Source organism: Protomyctophum parallelum, assembly GCF_964188405.1.
Source record: "Protomyctophum parallelum genome assembly, chromosome: 15".
NCBI lineage: Eukaryota > Metazoa > Chordata > Actinopteri > Myctophiformes > Myctophidae > Protomyctophum > Protomyctophum parallelum.
The window spans coordinates 47,455,632-47,477,356 of record NC_139710.1 but is presented as its reverse complement, the minus strand read 5'-3'; the positions used below and the strand labels follow the sequence as shown (position 1 = coordinate 47,477,356).

At 42.8% G+C, this 21,725-nt stretch overlaps 2 protein-coding genes across 3 annotated transcripts in view; both read left to right on the top strand.

Annotated features, from left to right (window-relative positions):
• The first annotated feature begins 9 nt into the window (after positions 1 to 9).
• Positions 10 to 15,181, top strand: LOC310872103 (transcription termination factor 1-like). 2 transcript variants are annotated; one of them, XM_083783813.1, is made up of 12 exons: positions 10 to 66; positions 3,113 to 4,466; positions 5,580 to 5,661; positions 6,283 to 6,401; positions 6,856 to 7,041; positions 7,148 to 7,226; positions 8,811 to 8,935; positions 9,456 to 9,663; positions 10,459 to 10,554; positions 11,949 to 12,014; positions 12,578 to 12,663; positions 13,994 to 15,181. In XM_083783813.1, the coding sequence occupies exons 2-12, from the start codon at positions 3,572 to 3,574 to the stop codon at positions 14,137 to 14,139; spliced, it is 2,088 nt and encodes a 695-aa protein (XP_083639939.1). In that variant the 5' UTR covers positions 10 to 66; positions 3,113 to 3,571; the 3' UTR covers positions 14,140 to 15,181. The 2 variants fall into 2 exon arrangements, with proteins under 2 accessions (XP_083639939.1, XP_083639940.1); XM_083783814.1 differs by having other exon boundaries at positions 3,113 to 4,471; positions 5,591 to 5,661.
• A 5,133-nt stretch (positions 15,182 to 20,314) lies between these two features.
• LOC310871889 (rabphilin-3A-like) overlaps positions 20,315 to 21,725 on the top strand; it is a 40,249-nt gene continuing 38,838 nt past the window's right edge. The window contains exon 1 of the mRNA XM_083783526.1: positions 20,315 to 20,581. The gene's annotated coding sequence lies outside the window, so the exon portion shown is untranslated. The remainder of the gene's footprint in view (positions 20,582 to 21,725) is intronic.

Here is a 21,725-nt window from a genome sequence, read left to right as displayed (position 1 = left end):
ATGCGCGCGCTGTACCGGAAGTAAACAAAGATCTTCCACGCTGCCTCGAGCTCGTTGTTTACGTGAGTCTTGTCCTTTTCTAAAATAGGAAGTTAAATAGGCTATAAAGTACAATTTACAACTTTGTATTTGTAATTCAGTTATTTAGCCGTAGCTCTGGTCGATATAGCCTTCTACTGCTTCTACGATTCTGCCCTGCGCAGTCCATAGCTCTAATGCGCGCATTAGAGCTATGGATCAGAGCTAATTTAACCGATGCTTTTATTCAGCCCGAATTACAAAGTCCAGATTAGAGTAAATTGCATGAACCATAGTTAGTCAACTAACGACAGGATACATTGCCATATAAAATAGAGTGCAATCTTTCTAAATTCTAACTTATCTGTCTATAAACATGAAATCTTCATTCTTATCACCCGTGCACAACACCTACCTATACCTACCTAGGTTCCATCCTGGAGGCCAATCTTTCCGGTGATAAAATGGCCACCAACGTAATAAAAAAAGTCAACCAAAGAAAAAGATTCCTTTACAGGATCTCCTCACTGGTCAACAAAAACACCTTGAAGACCTTAACAGGAGTCCTCGTAGAAGGTTTCTTTGACTATGCATGCACCTTCTGGTACCACAGCACCTCAAAGGCTCCAGACTTCCCAAAACAAACTGGTCAGGCTCCTACTTGGCCTCACCCCCCGAACCCACCTCACCCCTGCCCACTTTGACAGGCTGGAATGGCTTAGGGTCGACGACAGAGTACAGCATCTTGCAATGGGTCTGGTCCACAAGATCCGATACACCACCAAGATACCCATGTACCTGTCTAGATACTTCCTTAATGTTAACGAAGTCCACACCCACAACACCAGAGGGAGTGCAACGAACCATGTTCAACCCAGATTCGGCACAAACAAGGGACTAAATTATTTTCGCTCCTATGCCACCAAAATGTGGAACGCCCTACCAACAGTCATTAAGACATGCAAATCCCTTGACTCCTTTAAAACCGCTCTCAAAGGGCACCTACGGATGGCTGCAATTCGAAACTGGCCCCCGTAAAATCTGAATCCCCCCCCACCCTTTTTTCCCCTCACTGTATATGTTTCTTTTCCCTTTTTACCTCCTTTATGATGAATTCCTTTGACTATATAGAAGTGTCTATTTGTACGTCTCTAAATGTTTTGATGAATGGTGGACCCTCTTGTAAACAAGTGTAATGCTTAATTGGGTCGTCCACTCACACTTAACAGTCTTTGTATTGAGTTTGTGCTTGAAATGTACTGTAATTCTGCAAACTGTTAATAAATATTTCAATCAAGCATAAATGTAAGTAACTAGCATCTGAGAAAGAAAACGAAATGGGTAGCCTTAGAAGTACAACAACGAATGTGTGTGCATGTGCGCGCAACATTAGAAATAGAAACTGATTGATTAATGGAATGCACTATAGGATAACCTATAGTCCCATATATGGAGACAACGGCGATATCCAGCGCTGACATCAGATTAATGTAGAAACTCCAAAGATGGATATACACAGTGGTGATATCATGGTGACACTAGACTTGCTCAGCATAAAAGGCGGCTCCCATGGCTTCTAAACCGGAGAAATACCAAGCAACGCACGCGGTATCTCCAACCTGTCAACACATACGAACCAAGGTATCTGGCTTTACAACCCATATACCTTGAATAGCTTCTATTACTTTTGGCACGAGTCTTCTAGATGAGACAGAATAACTGGCTAATGGCTAAGCAACTCGTAGAGCATTGCAAGTTAAGTTCGTATCGAACACCACTGTGTACTAACTAAATAACTAGCACTGGTACATCATTGGCTGCTCTGGGAGAAGTTATTATTATTGATCATGACTATTTAAAAGTTACACTTAAGTCTCTGCATTAAAATCATCAAAATAAACATAAAACTTGATGGCAGTTAAACATGTATTCAGTGTCACGAGAGCCTTATTGTTATTTTGACTGAACAAATCGAGAAGTAGTAAGTATACAGGTATAGGTCGTTTAACAGTCAACCTAATGGACAGACGGTTGATCATGTATCCATTGTAGCAACAAGTTTTAACTCATAATGTAATTCCAGCTCATCATCTAATATCCATATATTACATTATGAACTTTTATTACAGTAGGAGCCGTTATTACATTTTCAGTTCTTGTTACACCGTTTTGTTGTTATACTATCTGATTGGATGTTAAGGCTTCTTCTTCTCTGATGCAAATGGACAGTGTAACTAACCACTTAAGCAAATACTGTAACAAATTTTTCTGAAATAGCCGATGACGTACAAGCTCACAATGCGTACATCGGCTATTTCTCCTAAAACAGGCCCAAAATAGAGATGTCAGGTTGAACGTGGTCAATGTCTTACTATCGTCTCAGTCGCGAACTGCCTTTTCCTCCCAATACTTTCACCAGTGTGGGTTAGGGTCAGGGAGCACTCTGCTCAGGGGAGGATTTACTGTAGGCAAAGGCAGGCAGATGCCTTACTTTACTACGTTTCTGCCTCCCCTCCGACAACCGTTTATTTAAAATATTATTTATATCATCTATAAGCCGCCACCTAGCCGCTACTCAAGGCCGACAGACAGTGTATCAGACAGAAGAATACACATCTATTCTCTGTGTCCTGCTTTGCAGTGTGTCTGGAGGGGTTTGAGTCTTTTCACACTCTGGTATGAAATGCCCCCCCCCCCCTCAATTCACATTGACGACTTATAAACAGTAAACACCACACACACGTCCCGACCTCATTCTTCATTTGATTGATGAGAAAGCAGAGCAGAGACACAGCAATAGCAAAACAGCAAAAAGTTTGTCCAACTTCTGTCTATCAATCTGCGTCAACCCCACCGCCCGCTTTTCAGGTTTTCACGCCACATTTCAAGCTTGTCGATCTTCTACTTTTGATGTGCCACTGTTGTTTGATCAAGTAGGGCATTCATTTACAAAAAACAAACTTAAAAAAATATATAGAGATAAGAGGTTTCTGCCCGACCGCAACTGTATCTTACCTTCTATCAATCGTCAAGGTGAAAGGTGTGTTGGTACTGGTGGTACTTTTTATACTAACAGACTTTGTCTGTTTTACAGGTGTGTGTGTAACGTGGCTGACGACGGACCAAACACAGTGACATACCGTCGTTAGAACGAGGACGACCACTCCTCAGCGCACCTCACATCCTCGCCGCAGCAACGAGGACGACCGCTCCTCAGCGCACCTCACATCCTCGCCGCAGCAACGAGGACGACCACTCCTCAGCGCACCTCACATCCTCGCCGCAGCAACGAGGACGGCCGCTCCTCAGCGCACCTCACATCCTCGCCGCAGCAACGAGGACGACCACTCCTCAGCGCACCTCACATCCTCGCCGCAGCAACGAGGACGACCGCTCCTCAGCGCACCTCACATCCTCGCCGCAACAACGAGGACGACCGCTCCTCAGCGCACCTCACATCCTCGCCGCAGCTCCCTCGCCTCCTCGGCGCACCTCACCTCCTCAACTCTTCCTCAACGCACCTCATCTGCTGTGTAAAATCCCTAGTGGTTTGATGTCGCCTTCTGTTGACATCAAAACAGCAAGGAGCATGAAGAGGAATTTGGAGGAGGCTGGACCTCCTTCACCTATTGATATAGACACGCCCGAGGAGGACCAAGAGGAGCAGGAGGAGAAAAAGAAGAAGAAGAAGAAAAAGAAGAGAGAGGAGGAACGAGAGGTCTCCCAGCGCGCGAAGAGGAAAAGAATGGAAGACGAGGGATCTGAAGGGAAGGAAAGAAGGAAAAAGAAAAAGAAAACAGTAGTAGACGAAACGATAGTGGTGGTAGAGGAGAACTTGGTCAGCGAAGGCGAGGAGAAAAAGAAGAAGAAGAAGAAGAAGAAAGTAGGGGCGGACACGAGGGAAGGGGAGGATGTGGTGAATGGAGGGGAGGAGAAGAAGACAGTAGTAGAGGAAACGATAGAGGTGCTACAGGAGAACTTGGTGAGCGAAGACGGGGAGAAAAAGAAGAAGAAGAAAAAGAAAAAAGAAGTCATAGAGGAAACGATAGTGGTGGTAGAGGAGAACTTGGTCAGCGAAGGCGTGGAGAAAAAGAAGAAGAAGAAGAAGAAGCAGAAAGTAGGGGCGGACACGAGGGAAGGGGAGGATGTGGTGAATGGAGGGGAGGAGAAGAAGACAGTAGTAGAGGAAACGATAGAGGTGCTACAGGAGAACTTGGTGAATGAAGGTGGAGAGAAACGGAAGAAGAAAAATAAAAAAGAAGAAGTCATAGAGGAAACGATGGAGGTGGTAGAGCATAACTTGGTAAACGAAGGCGGTGAGAGCAAGAAGAAGAAAAGAAAAAAAGGTGTAAAACCGGAGGCAAAAGGAGGAGGAGAAGAACTGCCAGAGAGTAGAGCAGTGGCGGAGCTTAATGAAGATGGAGAGACGACGACTGGAACAACACAAGGTGATGTACTGTCCTGTCATTGAGTAAGCCACCACCTAATTACAGTATGTGATTTACAGGCGCAGTGTTAAAGTAGCTGGCCCCATCGCTATGGAGGTCTGGGGGTTCGAATGCACCGCATTGAATCCAGCTTCATCAAGCGTCTATTTATGAACACAATTGGCCTGTGTTCGGGAAGGGGAAGCCGGACAGGGAGGGTGATATTAGTCACTAAACGCACTCCTATGGGCCAGGGCGACACCTGCCAGCGGGGAGGAGTGTTGGGTGGGAGTAGGACTGAGGCTCTATGTCCTCCCGGTGAGGGCTCCTCACTGGCAGGTGAGCCAGTAGGATAAAACAGCAGTGACAACACACCGAAAAATGTGTGTGGAGAAATCATTAAAAAATAATGATGATGGGATTTCTGAATGATGATGTGATTTACCATCATCTTCAAAACCCCATTTCGATTCTTTCCATTTATTTGTTCATGTAGAAATTGACTCGCATTGTGTTTTCTTAAAAGCAAAATATCACTTTGGTAGAAGTTTGGCATGTGTAGTTTTTACCACGTCATGATCTATCTCCAATTATAGAGGGTGTGTCATCATCATCATACCCGGAAGTGATGCGCAAACGCCTGAGTGGCAAAAAACGACTTTCTGGACTTGATAGCCCATACATCCGAACAGTAAAGTCTGATTGCTTTAAATGACGTTAAACAACATTAAACTCACTTACCACTCAACTTTCCATTGGCTTTATGCATGCGCATACCCGCTATTGGTGAGACATCTTCAGTAGTTGCTCCGTTGATTACAAATTGATAATCCAAAATGTTCCCCCCATTTACATATTGCAGTTGGCAGTTGCACAGTTAAAACCGTTCTGAAAGTCAATCTTTTAGCACATAAACAAACACAAACAAAGACAATTCTGACAATACAGTATGTAATAGGACAAATGTGTTGATTTTACTATTTGAATTAGGAAGATCCAGTCCGGGCTGAATCCACAGATCTGCATTCAGATCTTCTATCTTTATACGAGTTCAAGCTAAATGAAATGAATCTCATGCTTTGCCACAGTCTGTCTCCTCGTTGTTCTGATCCTAGCGGTCTATCTCCATTTCAGAGGCGGAGAAGAAGAAGAAGAAGAAGAAGAGAGTGATATCAGATGGACAGAGGAAGGTAGACCACTGCCTGCCAGAACATCTGTGAGTATAGTACAGGAAATCTATGGAAAGTACAGGAACAACCTCAAACTAATTGCAAAAAGACCAAACTCAGCTGATTTGGTATCTTCAATACATCCTGAATAACAGAAAAAAGGTTGCCTGGAATTGTCTGAGGGGAAGTATTGAAAATGGGTTAGTTGAATATTTTGCCTTCTATAGGTTGTTAATGGTATGGTCACATATTATGCCAATTGTGAAAATTGCTCAACATATGCAAGTTAGCATCCGGCAGTTTCTACATGCTGGGGACCCATACTCAACATTTCTAACATAAAACGTTGGTGTACTCAACATGTCCGGGTTCACAATGGGGCTCTATGGGCTGGCTACTAGACTATTTTGCTTTAAGTAGCATGTGACATGTCAAACTAGGGTGTTTTCATGATGCTGAATCCATTTCAAACATTAGTTTTGCACAAAAAAACGAATTCCTTAGTTTCATTTTCTTTTTACTGTAAAACTATAAATAATAACGTATTTCTTTGTCAGAGAGCAATGCACCAAGACAAATGCCCTGTACAGTATGTGAACATGTTGGCCACTGAACAGAAGATACCAGTTATTAATATTATGTTTGTATTTTATGTCTCTACTCTCTAGATTAGACTGCCCCGATGTGAGGGAAATCTTGGAATTTCTTCCTAATGTCAGGTCTCGCATTGTGATCGAAAAATTCCGTAGATATGACCTGCACCGCTTCAGGGAGTTCAAGAAACAAGGTACTGACACAGAAAACGGATAGATTTACACATACACTACTGAGACAGACTACTTGTAGATTACTGCCAGTTACAAACGGAAACTACTGACACAGATTACGGACAAGCTACTGACAGACACAGATTACGGACAAGCTACTGACAGACAACAATTACTAACAAACTAAAGCAAAAACAGATACTACTGTCAGAGAAAGTAAACTGGGGACTCAAACTATTGAAAGGCAAAGTACTGATTTACAGACCACTGACAGGTGAACATTGACAGGTGGCATAACAATAAAGAAACTTAAACCTTGAATCAAATAGTAAATGCGACTAACGTGAGCCAAATGTACTGTTGATCTGTCCTAGCTGCTGAATAATCAAGTCAATCTGTAATGGCAAACAACCAAATCTGTAAATGTCTCTTCTTTTTTCTATCCCAATCCATCTCCACACTCTCATCCTTCAGGTATCTCGTTACGTAGGGGGAGGTGCACGGACGCAGAGAAGCAGCAGATGAAGAAGAACGTGAATGACTTCCTGGCGCTGACTGGCATAAGCTCAGCTCAGGAGCTGTTCTATCCTCAACGATCCAAAGATCGTTCTAACGAGATTAAGAAGCTCAGAGTCCAGCACTGCTTCATGGAGAAGATGGGTAAGATGCTTACACAGGAAGTATCACTGTCTTAGTGTCTTTACACTTTCAGACATGAGATTTGACTGTGTTTCATTCCATGTCGTTTGTCTCTCTCTCCGCCTAGGGGAGGGTCTTCACAGGCCATGTCTTCAGGTTTATAACCTTGTCAGGAAGATGATGGATGAACTCAACCACATGGGCAGGTCAGAGGTCATTGCCATGACAACACTCCATCTGACAGAACCACTGAAACTGTAGCTCAGTGACTCGTTTTGATTTTAAGTCACTGTATAGCAAATGTGTCGACGCTGTTGGGTGGAAACCAAAATGGATCCAATGTAGTTATTATTATTAGTCACAAGCTTGTGTTAAATACTGGTCATTGGTTACAGACACACTTAAACCACTTTTGCTTTCAATAATAATCGAATAGCGAAAAGAGACTATCTGCAAGCTCACAACGTCCTGTGATGCGACTGGGGTGCATACGTTGTATGTTGATTAGACATACCAATAGTCCTACAGTCATTAGTCAGACAAACCCGTGCTGCGCGTTACAAATCACCTATGCTGCGGGTCAGAAATCACTCGTGGCTCTCGACATGCGTGGCGGGTTAAAACGAATCCATGCTGCGGGTAAAAGATCACCGGTGGCTTCCTGTGAGGTTAGGGTTAGGTTCGTTCGTGGGGAGGGTGTCATGGCTCATGTTGTGTCTGACCGCTGGGTGTTGTAGGAGGGTGTCTGGCTCATGTTGTGTCTGACCGTTGGGTGTTGTAGGAGGGTGTCTGGCTCATGTTGTGTCTGACCGTTGGGTGTTGGGTTAGGGTTAGGTTCGTTCATGGGGAGGCTGTCTGGCTCATGTTGTGTCTGACCGTTGGGTGTTGTAGGAGGGTGTCTGGCTCATGTTGTGTCTGACCGTTGGGTGTTGTAGGAGGGTGTCTGGCTCATGTTGTGTCTGACCGTTGGGTGTTGTAGGAGGGTGTCTGGCTCATGTTGTGTCTGACCGTTGGGTGTTGTAGGAGGGTGTCTGGCTCATGTTGTGTCTGACCGTTGGGTGTTGTAGGAGGGTGTCTGGCTCATGTTGTGTCTGACCGTTGGGTGTTGTAGGAGGGTGTCTGGCTCATGTTGTGTCTGACCGTTGGGTGTTGTAGGAGGGTGTCTGGCTCATGTTGTGTCTGACCGTTGGGTGTTGTAGGAGGGTGTCTGGCTCATGTTGTGTCTGACCGTTGGGTGTTGTAGGAGGGTGTCTGGCTCATGTTGTGTCTGACCGTTGGGTGTTGTAGGAGGGTGTCTGGCTCATGTTGTGTCTGACCGTTGGGTGTTGTAGGAGGGTGTCTGGCTCATGTTGTGTCTGACCGTTGGGTGTTGTAGGAGGGTGTCATGGCTCATGTTGTGTCTGACCGGTGGGTGTTGTAGCTTGTAGATATTTTCGTAACCTTTACATGACAAAAGTTGAAATATGGAGATACAGGGTTTCTGCCCAACAGCAACAATATACACTGTCTTAGTCATTATAAACCTAAATCTATATAAACCATCTTAGTAATTATAAATATAGTATATATACAGTACTTTATGTTCTTTTATACTATAAGTATATAAATAATCTCCCCCATATAAACTGCTGTCTCCTACACCAGTGTTTCCCAACCTATGTGCCGTCCTACACTGTCTCTCTCTCTCTCATCTGTCCTATTGTCCAACATTGTCTCTCAGCTCCTACTAACTATGACACTAATGGAAGGATAAATTATTTTCTTTCGCTCTGTTTCCATTGCCATGGAAGGTTTAACGATGAGGAAATTCACATGCTGCAAAGGCTACAGACCCGCCATGGCAACGACTGGCGAGAGATAGCGAAGAGTATGGACCGGAGTGTTTACGCTTTGTCGAAACGCTTCGCTCATATCGGTAATAATGGCACAACACGAACACACATGCACTGTGATGAATCTATGATCACCTATCGCAGATGTTTATACACTCAGTGCTTTGACTTTACCAAGGGTGCTCTGGCACCAGAGCAAACCCTAGATTGGCGCCTCTGCACACTTGCACCTGTAACCAACACCAAACACACATAATGTACATACATGCTGTATACCCAATGTTCACCTGACACACCCACACCTATATACCCTAATAATAATAAAAAATCACACTTCTGTGAAGTGAGGGGCGCTCTTATCTTATCATACATATCACATTTTGGCCAATCACAATTGGCGTCCTCACTTTTCTATCAACTCTTGTACACAGACACAGAACGTTGCCTATAGCTTTCTGTGGCTTTCTGAGCACATTCCGTGCCAATCAAATCATCGCTATGGGGTACACACAAAGCTGGGTATAGGAGGGGCTGGTGCCCCTCAAAAATATCTATCCGTTATGAATATGTGTACGGCTGTCTCTCCATCTGTCCGTGTTGCAGCCAGTCAGCATGGTGCCTGGGAGAGTGATGAGGAGGGGAGGTTGATGCCGGCCGTGCGGGCTCACCTGGAGACCCTGGTGGGTCCACACCAGACGGGCTCTGCTTCGGGTCCCTGGCTGACCCGGGATCAGCTGTCTAAGAACCTGCCCTGGACGAGCATCAGCAAGAAGGTTGAGACGCGCTGCTGGTCCCAGTGCAGAGAGAAATGGTCAGTTAACATTGCATTTATGTAAAACGAGTGTGGATGCAATTTCCCTCAGGTAGCTCGCCAAGTACAGTATGATTATGATGATGTATTATTGACCCACATGACGTCATAGAATTACTATAGTCTGGTAACCTAACCACACTAATGAGTTATGTAACCACTTGAGCCCTGCCATCCTTATTTTGGGGAGAACGTTCGCAGAAAAGGAAATTAAACGGGTGCACATAAATGTGCATGTGTCGTCAAACGCTTTTGCGTACCAAGTCTAACCAAGTATACAAGAACCCACTTGGATTAAACACAATCATACTGTTTGTTGTGTATGGGCATGGGAGGAGAATGCATGTCAAGCAGCTTAATTCATGAACATATTATAGAAGAAATTTGAGTATTGAAATGTTGCTATCAGTCCAAGCTGCATGACTCCTCCGGACTCATATCTAATCCTCACACCCCCTCGCTCCGAGGTGGGACTAAAAATGGAGTACAACCGGTCATAAACACAGCAGGTCGGACACTGGTCCTGACTCCTGTGGCCATTCAGTCACAGAGTAAGGCACCAGTAACTTAAGTGAGCTGCTCGCTCACTCTCTCCACTGTTTCAAATGAGAGTATCTCCAGAGCTCCATTCGGATTTTGAGCAAGATTGGAGGGCTGGCCATGCGTTTGTCTCACCGACTGTATGATTTTAAATCTTTGTCTACATCTATCCCTCTGGTGTCTCACACCATGTTGTCTGTCTTTCAGTCAGTATTTCTGTCTGTCTCACATTATCCCATCTGTTTGTCTCTCCAGGTTCACATTGTTAAAGTCGAAGATGGCGTCCGACCAGTGTCCCGCGTTCAGCGGAGGAGTGAAGGCCATCAAGGCAAAAGTCAAGCTCATTGACACGTATGGCCATCCATCTGAATACCACCTCACACTGCACCAACTTAATTTAACTAAATTTACACTAACCAACCTCACATTGCGCAATGTGCATCAACACTATCACGCACGCACGCACGCACACACACACACACACACACACACACACACACACTCACACACACATGCACCTGTAATCAATAAACACAGACACATATGCACCTGTTATCAATAAACATACATGTTGGCATGACATAAAATGGCCTACACGTGGACATCTTTTCTCGAGTCAAAGATGTTAGAATGAGGTGCACCCTGGTTGCTCACCTAGTAGTCTCACGTTGCCAGACTGTTGCTTCTCGCAATTTTCAAATGCTTCCGTCATACAATCTGGAGCACGGAAGCTCTGATCATGAGTAAAATATAATAGCGGAAGTGAAGCCTCCTCCCCACTTCTTCAATATGAATAGAAATCATCTAAGCATATACCGTATAGCTTTTTCTAAAAGATTTGTTTTTGGCTTTTGTGCCTTTATTGATAGTTACAGTGAAGACGAACAGGAGAGAGGGAGGGGGAGAGACAAGGTTGTCATGAACGGGACTCGAACACGCAATGCACTGTCAGGCCAGAGCCTTTATGTGGCATGCGCCTGGACCACTAGCCCCCCCCCCCCCCCTGTAGTTCCAGACTCTACATAGCATTTGGAGATTGTGGAATAGTTGTCTGGCTATGCGAGACTACACCTAGTAATAGCAAGGCTAAGTCCTCCCTGCAGCTGTCCTGCACTATCAAAGTAATGTGGCAAAATTAATTAATTGGAGTCTTATGGTTATAGACATCAAAGAAAGTGGCCATATTTTCCTTCTTGTACTTAGACTAGCTGGAGCCATTTGGCACTCGACATACCAGTATAAAGCAGCCTATATTATGATCACTAGCTGGGCATGGTGTAAAGTTTATACTAACTAAAGTACAGTATATGCTAGTTCTGAGCTCGCATGTTGTGAGCTGTCAGTGTCACTGACGAAGGCTGGATCGCCAAAACGTTTGTGACTTAAGGCAATAATGGGGACGGGGACAACGCACCTGAAGAGTCAGAGCGCGGTGGTAACAGAAACAAGTTTATGATCGTGACAGCCCTCCTAAGAATGCTGCACATCACGACATATGATTTCTGTGTGGAGTTTGTTCTCCCCGTGTACCCTAGGGTAGGTACAAAGAGGAGGGGAATGGAACTGAATAACATGTTCCTTCCACGCTCTACGTCCAACCGGAGAAACTCCCCCCCCCCCATCCGTCCGTCAGATGAAAAGAAGCAGCTTGGACTCAGTCTGTCCATTGCTCTGCCCAGGTTGGCAGAGGGAGTGTAGAGCCCAGGATTACATTAGATAATTGACATTGTGATTTCTTCTTCCAGGTTGTACAACATGGACGTAGAGGATCCAGCTCTCATCGACTGGGATGAGGTGGCCATCACTATTGGGTAAATAATTAAATAGTTTGGATCATATATTTATATTTCTAAAACAGAGAGGAAACTTTTAAGCACAAAGTTTAGTCAGTGGCGACATATGTCATGTTTATTATCACATCCAACTGGAGGCAGCATGGCAGGCACCATATTCCTTGGCTTGCTCTTTTTCGCATGTGCGTTGTCGTTCACGTCCCTGTTTACCGTTCACAAAGAAAGGCTCGGCGCGTGTAATCTAAGGAGCTCTCCGTGGTTTTGACCAGATGGATATACTAAGCTCTTCATTTCTGACTTCAACATGCCTCTCGTTCAAAATATGAAGCGAGCGATCATCAGCGACTTATATCGTAATCTTAGCGAAGTAAGCAAGCAAGTACAGAGTAAAAGCGGACATATCTTCAATATTAATATATATTAATGTTAATATGTAGCATTAGTACTATGTTGTTTTTGTCATTCGTATTGAAGTACTAGGCAGTATTTCGTGTTAGTGGAGTATTGTATTAATATGTGCGTTGTATTGTAGTACTATCATTATCATGTATGTAGTATTGATGTGAAATATTATTTTCCAGTGAAGTGAGCGATTACTACGTCCGCAAGAGTTTCTACGCTCTCAAAGTTTCGTGTGTCCCCAGGATCTCTCAGTTGTCTTATCCTGGTCAGTATTCAGACTATGCACTTACATGTCTTTACCTTTTTTGCTGGTTCAACTTTATGAGGTGAAAGTGCTTTTAAATTACAGGCTAACACTTGACTGTAAATAAGGCAATGGGCATGGTCTAGAACAGGCTGTTTCTCAACCTTTTCAGGCCACGACCCCCCAAAATAATCATATTTTAACTGGGGACCCCCCCCCTCCCCTCCCCAATATAATCATATTCAAACAACTGGGGGGGACCCCACCCTGACGAGCAATAGGAGTTAAACACAGATAAATATTGTGAAAATAGCAGATAAGATCTACAAGCTCTCAGTGGCTCACAATTTTGTCCTCTTTTATTATTTGACAATTTGGCCTATGTTTAAACCGTTTTTAGCTTGTTGATTACTTTTGATGTAGTAGTAATGGTTCTTTCTCTTTTGAGGTATTCAAAAGTTCAAAAAAGTCTTTACATTTTCACTTCGCTGGGGGTCCCGACCCACAGGTTGAGAACCACTGATCTAGAACAGGGGTTCTCAACCTTTTTGGCTGCGGACCCCCAGTCCCGGAAATGCTTTGGCCTTTTATGCTCTTTCTTCAATAAATGTGGCCTTCTTCGGCACTGATTGTATAATTTTAGCCCCTTTTTTATTTTTCTTCGTAATAGAGTAGGCTATTTGTTATGCATATATTTTCTGTTTTTCTTTGTTTTTGCCTGTCTTGCTTGACTTGTTTTATTTTAATTTTTATTCTCTAACCTATACAGTTCTTTGGTCGACCTTTGTTGTAATATGTGCTTTATAAATAAAGATTGAGTTGAGTATATTGGGCCAGTGGCCCCTAACCAAAACTGCCCATGGCCAGTACCATGGTCAGACAATACCTGTTTAACTATATAGGGTAAATGCTTAAGCAGATGGCCTGACACTAGTAGTGAGTATTATATCTGTCTGTCATGCAACCCAAGACCCTTACAATCATCGATTTTGATATGTTTACGCTCTGAAATTGAATCGGGGACAATATCGTACAGTGTGTGTGGTCACATTTGCACCGATTACACTTCAAAGTACCCATTTTGGGCGGGAACCCCTTTTGGTGTTAGCATCATGTTATGCTTTAGCTATTAAAAAATAGCAGATCTACAAGCTCATAGCGCGCCACCAAGTGGTGCGCTACGAGCTTGTAGGTCTGCTATTTAAAAAAAATCGAATAACGACCGACATAGAAACATAGCTTTTTCAGAAAACTGTCGGGATGTAGAAGACATTTTTAGAATCTGATCTCAGGTCAGAATGGGTTAACTGAACAACCGGATTTCCTCTTCTCTTCATCCTACTTCCTGCAGAGATCATTGACTACCTGCAAGAGAAGGTTCTCCCCAAGCTAGAGGAGCACCTGAAGGAGGCGGGAGACACAGACCTCCCAAGTCAAGACAAGTACTTCCTGTCCCGCATCTTCTCAGGGGAGGTGGATCCAGGAATGACGTTTTAGGGAGCGGAAAAACAGCCATTGAAAACGTTGACATTAGGAATATGTGTGTTTCACATAAGTTAGTTGGTTGGTTGATTGATTGAATGTGATGTCAGATGTCAGAAACGTCACGTTTCTGTCTCGTGAAGTAGGCGGATTAATTCATTCATGTTCTGATTAGAGGATGAATTTCTGTTTACATTACAGAGGACCCTGGCTGGGCTTGAGGCAAGCGGTATCTATACCAGGATATTTAGAAATATTGAAGATGGGATTTGTATTTTCTGTCAAAAATATGAATGAAAAATAATACAGCAGAATTTTTATTTGGAGGTAAAGACAAATGTAATAATTGGCTAGTAATTTCTGCTCAAAACAGTAAGTCTATATTATGACATATGGATTCATGACATTTTTGCCACATATAACTTCTATCTTAAAACCAATTGTAATTATTATTTAAAAAATGATTAGCCACATACATCTATTTAATTCTCCCCACTACCCCGCACATCATTACTGTTCAGCCCAAATTTCCACGGCAAAAAAGTGTCCCTATTTCCCTATTTCTATTTAAATCCTGCAGGACGTGATACAATGAAATATATCACCAGCAGATCAGATTTTGTCCATTTACCAATACATCGTAAAGAACATACTGGAAGGTATGGAATAAATAGACTCCGCCCAAGCAGCCCACATTTGATCCTGTGTCATGGAATAGACGAGACAGTTTTAACGTTTTCTACTATTTTGTGTTACAGGTCAACATTAAGGTTTTGACCTTTTCTACCGTTTGATGTTATATGTACTTAAACTCAATATATTTGTACAGCTTTTAATCACTGTTGTTGCCTTAAAAGGAATTGATTGATTGATTTGTTTTTATCAAGAGAAATGCCTATACGAGAACACACATTTGTATAATCTAAGGATAAAACAACGCAAGAAAGCTTTTTTTTCTTTTTCAGTTAATGTGAGTTAGTTTCTGAATGTAAAACATTATGAAGTAATTACTGTATCAGTAGGTTATGTTTGATGTTCTTGAGGTTATGAGTTCAAGCCCCTCTTACTGAAATAAAAAATATATATTTGAAAGATAAAAAGTGAATGGTTTAAAACTTTAAATAATCTCCCCTCCCCTTTTCTTTTTCATAATTGTTTCTCTCACTACAGTATGTATAACATTCAGAATAGATATCTATTCATGAATGAACTGAGCATCCTGTCATAATAGAGCCTGGACAACAAGAATACCCTGGGTGACCAAGCTTCAAAAGCACATTCCTGAGTGGTAAACTAATGCCTGGCCGCATACACCATCATCTGTCTTGTTGAAACGTGACCAAATGTTTGGAGAACTATTTCTGCAACCAGGGCAGGCATATTTGTTATATGACCTTCAGCTGTAGGTTTAACTGAGTGAGGAACTAATTGTTTTTAGAAGATGTACAAGTAGCTTCTTAATGTACAAATCTCTCAGGCCACTTACAATCGACCGCCGTGAAGGAGCCTGGTTTCATGCTGGGTGTTGATCTCATGGGGCCTTTTCCTAGGAGCAGGAAAGGCAACCAATACCTTATGGTGGTAGTCGATTATTGCTCCAAATGGGTTGAGCTGTTCCCCATACGAGAAGCGAAGTCCCCCAAGATAGCTTCCTTGCTGATCGAGGAAATCTTCACTAGGTGGGGTACCCCCAAGTACCTCGTGTCTGACAGAGGGGCACAGTTCACCTCTCAGCTGCTGGCACAGATATGTCAACAGTGGGGTGTGGTCCAGAAGCTAACAACAGCATACCACCCTCAAACAAACTTGACCGAACGCATCAATCGCACCTTGAAAACAATGATGGCATCTTTTGTCAAGGACAAGCACAATACATGGGACATGTGGCTTTCAGAGTTCCGGTTCGCAATCAACTCGGCATGGCAGGAAAGCACGGGCTTCACTCCAGCAGAAGTAGCCCTGGGACGCAAACTGAAAGGCCCACTGGAGAGGGTCCTGTGCCGAGCCCCTGATCCTGACGAGACCACTTATGCCTTGCTGGAAAGACAGAAGAGGTTAGTGGAGAGTGTCAGACAGCATGTGGCAAAGGCTCAAGAGAAACAGGGTCGCTATTACAATCTCAGGCGTGAGCAGGTCACATTTGAACCTGGGGATCTAGTGTGGATCAGAGATCAGTAGATCACCCCCTGTCCAAAGCAGAAGCAGGTTTCATGGCCAAGCTCGCACCTAAGTGGAAGGGCCCTGCTAAGATACAGAAAAGGTTAGGCCCTGTCAACTATTCTGTGTCACTTCTAGGGCCGAAAGATCATAGTGATGTATATCATGTGCAGAACCTGAAGGCTTACTTTGGCCCCAAGGAGCCTCTTCCATTAGGGGAGGGGAATATGTAACATCTGTGCCCAGAGTCACATTGTTTATATGCATTTTTTCGTTTGCTATGCACTATTTTCATGTATGTTATTATTTTCCACCTATCTGCCACACTATGCGTTTTTTTCTAGTTATCTGCTGGACTATGCCATGAGAAACCAGCTCGATACATGTGTTGCTATGGTAACAGAACAGGCAGTGATTGTGAAGCCCCGCCCACAGCTCACCTGGCTGATGGGGTGAGGGGCAATCACATTGTTTGGGCCACCTGGAGAGATTGACTCTGTCAGTCCAGAGTGGAGGTGAACAGAGAGACAGACAGGCTACTGGAGAGATTGACTCTGTCAGTCCAGAGTGGAGGTGAACAGAGAGACAGACAGGCTACTGGAGAGATTGACTCTGTCAGTCCAGAGTGGAGGTGAACAGAGAGACAGACAGGCTACTGGAGAGGCAAGATTTTTTTATTTCTGGAGTACTTTCCTGAATAGTGGATTCTACCATTGGATTTACTGACCTTCTTTCCATTTTGGATTATTTCCCTGGATATTGGATATTGGGCCAGACTTTGCGAAGGAGTTTAAGGGTGGCCAGAGGAGACTGGCTACACTCGGCGCATACTAGCCCCTTTCGGGACCCTCCATAAAAGCTTTTCTGAAATTTTGATGAGTTTTATGTAGGGTCCCTGGTCATAACTATATTTTCGTATGGGAATTCTGGAACGCGGACATTCATATTCTCTCTAAGACCGTATCTGCGCCGTTTGACTGCCTTTTTTTCTTTGAGTTATTCTAAATTCGTGAACTTTAAGTACCTATACATTCCGCTGCGAATATCTCCTGTGGCGCGGAAGCCGTTAAGTATTTTTAATCTTTGTTTGACCGATTTGGTCGCTTTATTTCTTGTTTGTTTACCGTTTATTGTACCGCCTCCCGGTGTGCGGTTGGCTTGTGCGGCTACGTCCCTGCCTCTGATCTGGTCTGTCATAGCTATAGCGCCACTAGCTAGCCAGATAGGCGGTACAATGAGGTGTCAATAAACAAGGAAGGAAGAGAAGAATCAAAGCGACCATATCGGTCAAACAAAGATTAAAAATACTTAACGGCTTCCGCGCCACAGGAGATATTCGCAGCGGCATGTATGGGTACTTATACTTCACATATTCAGAAAGCCTCACACGGAAAAATGTCGTCAAAGAGCGCAGACAGGCGTTATCCATGTTGTTTATGTTTTATGAATGGCCGCGTACCAGGTGGCATGGTAGTGATGCAACAGGACCCAATGCACTGGGTCGAACAAAATGTCAGAAACTTCAGTAGCATTGGGTTCTGCTTGGAGGGCTAGGCGCATACTGGAGACTGGTTTCCATTTGATTTATTTTGAGACATTTAAGTTTAGTTTTGGACAGTGCCAGGACACTTGAGATTTACACCCATTCTTTTTTAGGCAGTTTTATTTTATTTTGATTTCATTAAGTGAACGTTTTGCTATTAAACTTTATTTAGTTTTGATTTAATAAATTACAGTTAAACTTATTTACTGATTTCTTTAGTTATTTTTATTCTGAACTGACCCACCACCTCCCTCATTTTTGCTATAATTGATTTATTTAATTGTTGTTATTGTAATCGTTATAAGGGGTCCAAATTTACCTCATTGTTAACATTGGTCTCCTATTAACTTCGTCTCAGGGTGAGCAGTGATTAATTACCGTAGGTATAAATAGGGTCCAAGTGTGACTAAGGTGTTTGGTTCAGGTGGGGTGGAACTCGGCTCTACACACTGCAGCAGGTAAGGTAACTAAACATTAACCTTGAACATTTAACTTTGTTTAAAATAATTCAGTTTGGGGATCTGGTCTCTGAATTAAGGACACTGAAATGTGTAATTGTGTTTCATAACTGAGTAAAGGAACACCATGCAAAAGCTGTTGTTCGCCAAATGCAATATTTCTTTTCCCATTTATGCAGTATTCTTTGTACGTACGGTAGACATGCTGTTCAGAAACTGTACTGTTTAGAAACTTGGAACAGATAGTGATTTCATGATACCACTATCTGTTAAGATTGACATCTTAACAGATAGTGGTATCATGAAAAATATTACAGAAAAGTAAGGTTGTCTAATATTAGCCAACACTGAATGATATAAAAGTTATATTGTATTAACATGCTCTACCATACAGATTGGACAAAATTTCATTTTATTCATAAAGAAAGGTTACAGAATGCCGCGGAAACAAATTTCTCTTTCGGGTCTTGAGCTAAAACATTTTGGAAAATAAATTTTTAAGTCGGGATACATATAGAACTTTAAAGACTATACAGCAAAAACTCACTTAAGGAAACATTTAACAAAAAACCTTTAATTGTTGGTGTCTCGTGTGTTTGTTTACATATAATCCGGAAGTCATGATTGACCGACAACAGTTACAACAAGGACATTCATAGTTCATAGTTCATATTTCATTGTGTTTAAGAGAATATTGTTATGTTTTGTGTTGCAGTTTTTCACGTTGTCGCTTGGGAAAATAAAAAGCCCTCAGTGATATCAGTTGGGACGTTGTCTTATTTCGGTGGTAGACAATAGCGCCATCTGATGAGCTTTTGTTTATGGAATATGGAAAACAATGAGTTTCCTGGGTGAAATTAATCTGGTGACACTTTCTTGTGGAAAGTAACATGCCTATGGCATTTTACAGAATAGACCCAAAAGTAAACGAAACTTTAATATTCAGAATGTCAGATTATATTACAATTTGTTTGAAATTAAAATGCTATTCAGGCTAATTTGTATTCTGACCTCACCTGAGCTCTATATATAATACACATTTTGGCACTGCATATCTTTCGGTCTATATCTATTTTTTTACACCGTCTCACTGTAATGCACAGGCCTACTCTGTCCGTTAGATGGCGTAATGTCTTCATTTCAATGTATGAATGGTGATGAATGAAGTTTGCGCGGCGCCACATAGCCTACTACACATTTTGATGTTGAATATGCGTTGCCTTTTTATTTTTTATCTCTTGTCTAGGCCTATTGGACAACCTGGACAACGTTGTCCATCTGCTATAGGCCTACTTGTTATCCTTTTTTCTTTATATTTTTCTTCATTCTTTTTTTTCTTCATTCTTTCTTAAGTTATTTAACCAAATTTGAATCCAGGGATTCCAGGCCAGTGAAATCACTTAAAGGTATATTCAGTGATTTCACTCAAAAAACCTTAGGTTTCGTTTTTGGCTGGGACATAAGCCTTTCGTCCAATCAGGATAGAGAGTCAAAAACGAAACCTAAGGTTTTTTGACGCCCAGGGGTTAACTGGGGACAGGGAGGAACTCCTTATATGGTCAGCGCACTCTATAGTACAGAAGATTATCACAACAAAACAAAAAAATAAGTGATATTTGAATTAAGTGAAATCACTGAATATACCTTTAATGCGCTGAAGCCATAATAATGAATAGGCCTACTGATTTATTGATGAGCGCTCATTTAAGCAGACAAAAGATAATAAAACATGTGACAAGTAAAGTTCCCCGTCCTTCAATGTCCAACTTGCATACCTAATATTAGCATGAACCCAAGAAGAATATGTATTATGTAGGCCTATTGAGCTATAGAATAATATGTATTATGTAGGCCTATATTGAGCTATAGAATATAGGCGGGCACCTGCTAAATTGTAGCAGGTGTGCCCAGTTGAGGCATCAATGGTTGGCTATAGCAGCCTAACATCAATAGACGATACAGGGGTTTCCTTCCCAGGGTACCAAGGGCTTCATCATCATCTTCCACGGAGGAGAGCAGGCTATACGGCAGGACGAGCAGCACGCAGCGAGCCCACGCAGAGCGCTGTGGGAACTGGGGATGAGCCTCTAGCTACACAATACTCCACAAAGCTACTCCTTCAGGCAAAAAAAAAAAGGAAAAAAAGGAACAGGATTCGGTGACTGGCACCATGCTCAACGAACGACGTCTGACTTTGTAGTTTGGTTCCAAGAAGTGCTGCACGAAGATCTAGTCCGCACCATTCCCTGTCAGCTTCTACACACAGAGAGAGTGCGCGCTGCTTGATTCACACTCACAGGTAGGTTCTCTGCTTCTTCTCTGACCGCCTCCGTGCGCTCGCCTCGCTGTGTCGAACATCGCATGCATTTTCATCTTAACTCATTGGAGGACGATATTGCATTTAATTGGTAATTGTTGTTCAATTAATTATGATTTTCCATTGACGAATTCAGTGCGTTCAGTTTTCCATTCACCGCAACGAGATTGTAATTGTGTTTTACAATGTATATTATATATTTTTTGTACTATTATTAGGTCTATCTCGTGGCATATAGATTTATTTAACATTTCATTCTGGATCAATTTTGAATGTGTAGCCTAAAAAAGAACGTTTTTGAATGTAGGCTAAGCTATAGCAGTCTGAATGAGGATAATTATGTAAATTAATAGATTACACTATATAAGCTATTGTGTGTTTCCTGGGAAAATAAAAACGTTTTCTTGAAGCATGAGCAATAATATACTGTGTAGAACAGTGGCGTCAGCCGCGTCACAGACACAGCTTTACGGTTGGGATGAAGCTGCTTTCATTCTTTTTAAATGTTACAATGAATGACATGTATCATGTTTAGATGGCATGGGTTCAGAATAGAAGATATACATCCATTTAATACCTGAAAATGATAAATATATATACAAGTACTCCGTACTCGCATGGTGCATCTTGACAATAGCCCAACAAATACCGCCCCCAAAACACACACACACACACGCGCGCGCGCACACGCATACACGCACGCACACACACACGCGCACGCACACAGCTTTAAAATGGGTTTGGTGGCTCACTGCTCTCCTGCCACAGGGAAAGGATGCTTCCTCCTTGTTGCAGTGCTGGAGGAAAAACAGACCTGGGTATTAAGTCATTTGGGAGATTCTATGTGTGATCGTCCCTGGGCGTTGCTGCAGAGGTTTTTCTTCTTTTCTCAGGATCACATATTGGTGGTGGGGGGGGGGGGGTGATAAATGCCTGCAGGCTTGGAAGGAAAAGACCATCAGGGTGAAATTATATGTCTGTTCCTTCCAAATGCTTAAAAGGGGCTGGGCGGCTGCTGAGCCGTATAGCTGTGGTGCTTATGAGCAGCAGCATGCTTGATGTCTTCTTCTGAATCTGGCAATCTGAACCTCATTATACTATTACACTTTATACTGACCAGATAGGT

Excerpts from the sequence above, each read along its gene's own strand:
- LOC310872103 (XM_083783813.1), top strand. The coding sequence starts at position 3,572 with ATGTCGCCTTCTGTTGACATCAAAACAGCAAGGAGCATGAAGAGGAAT. Across the intron at positions 4,467-5,579 it reads GACGACTGGAACAACACAAG|AGGCGGAGAAGAAGAAGAAG; the intron begins GTGATGTACTGT and ends TCTCCATTTCAG. Across the intron at positions 5,662-6,282 it reads CACTGCCTGCCAGAACATCT|ATTAGACTGCCCCGATGTGA; the intron begins GTGAGTATAGTA and ends TCTACTCTCTAG.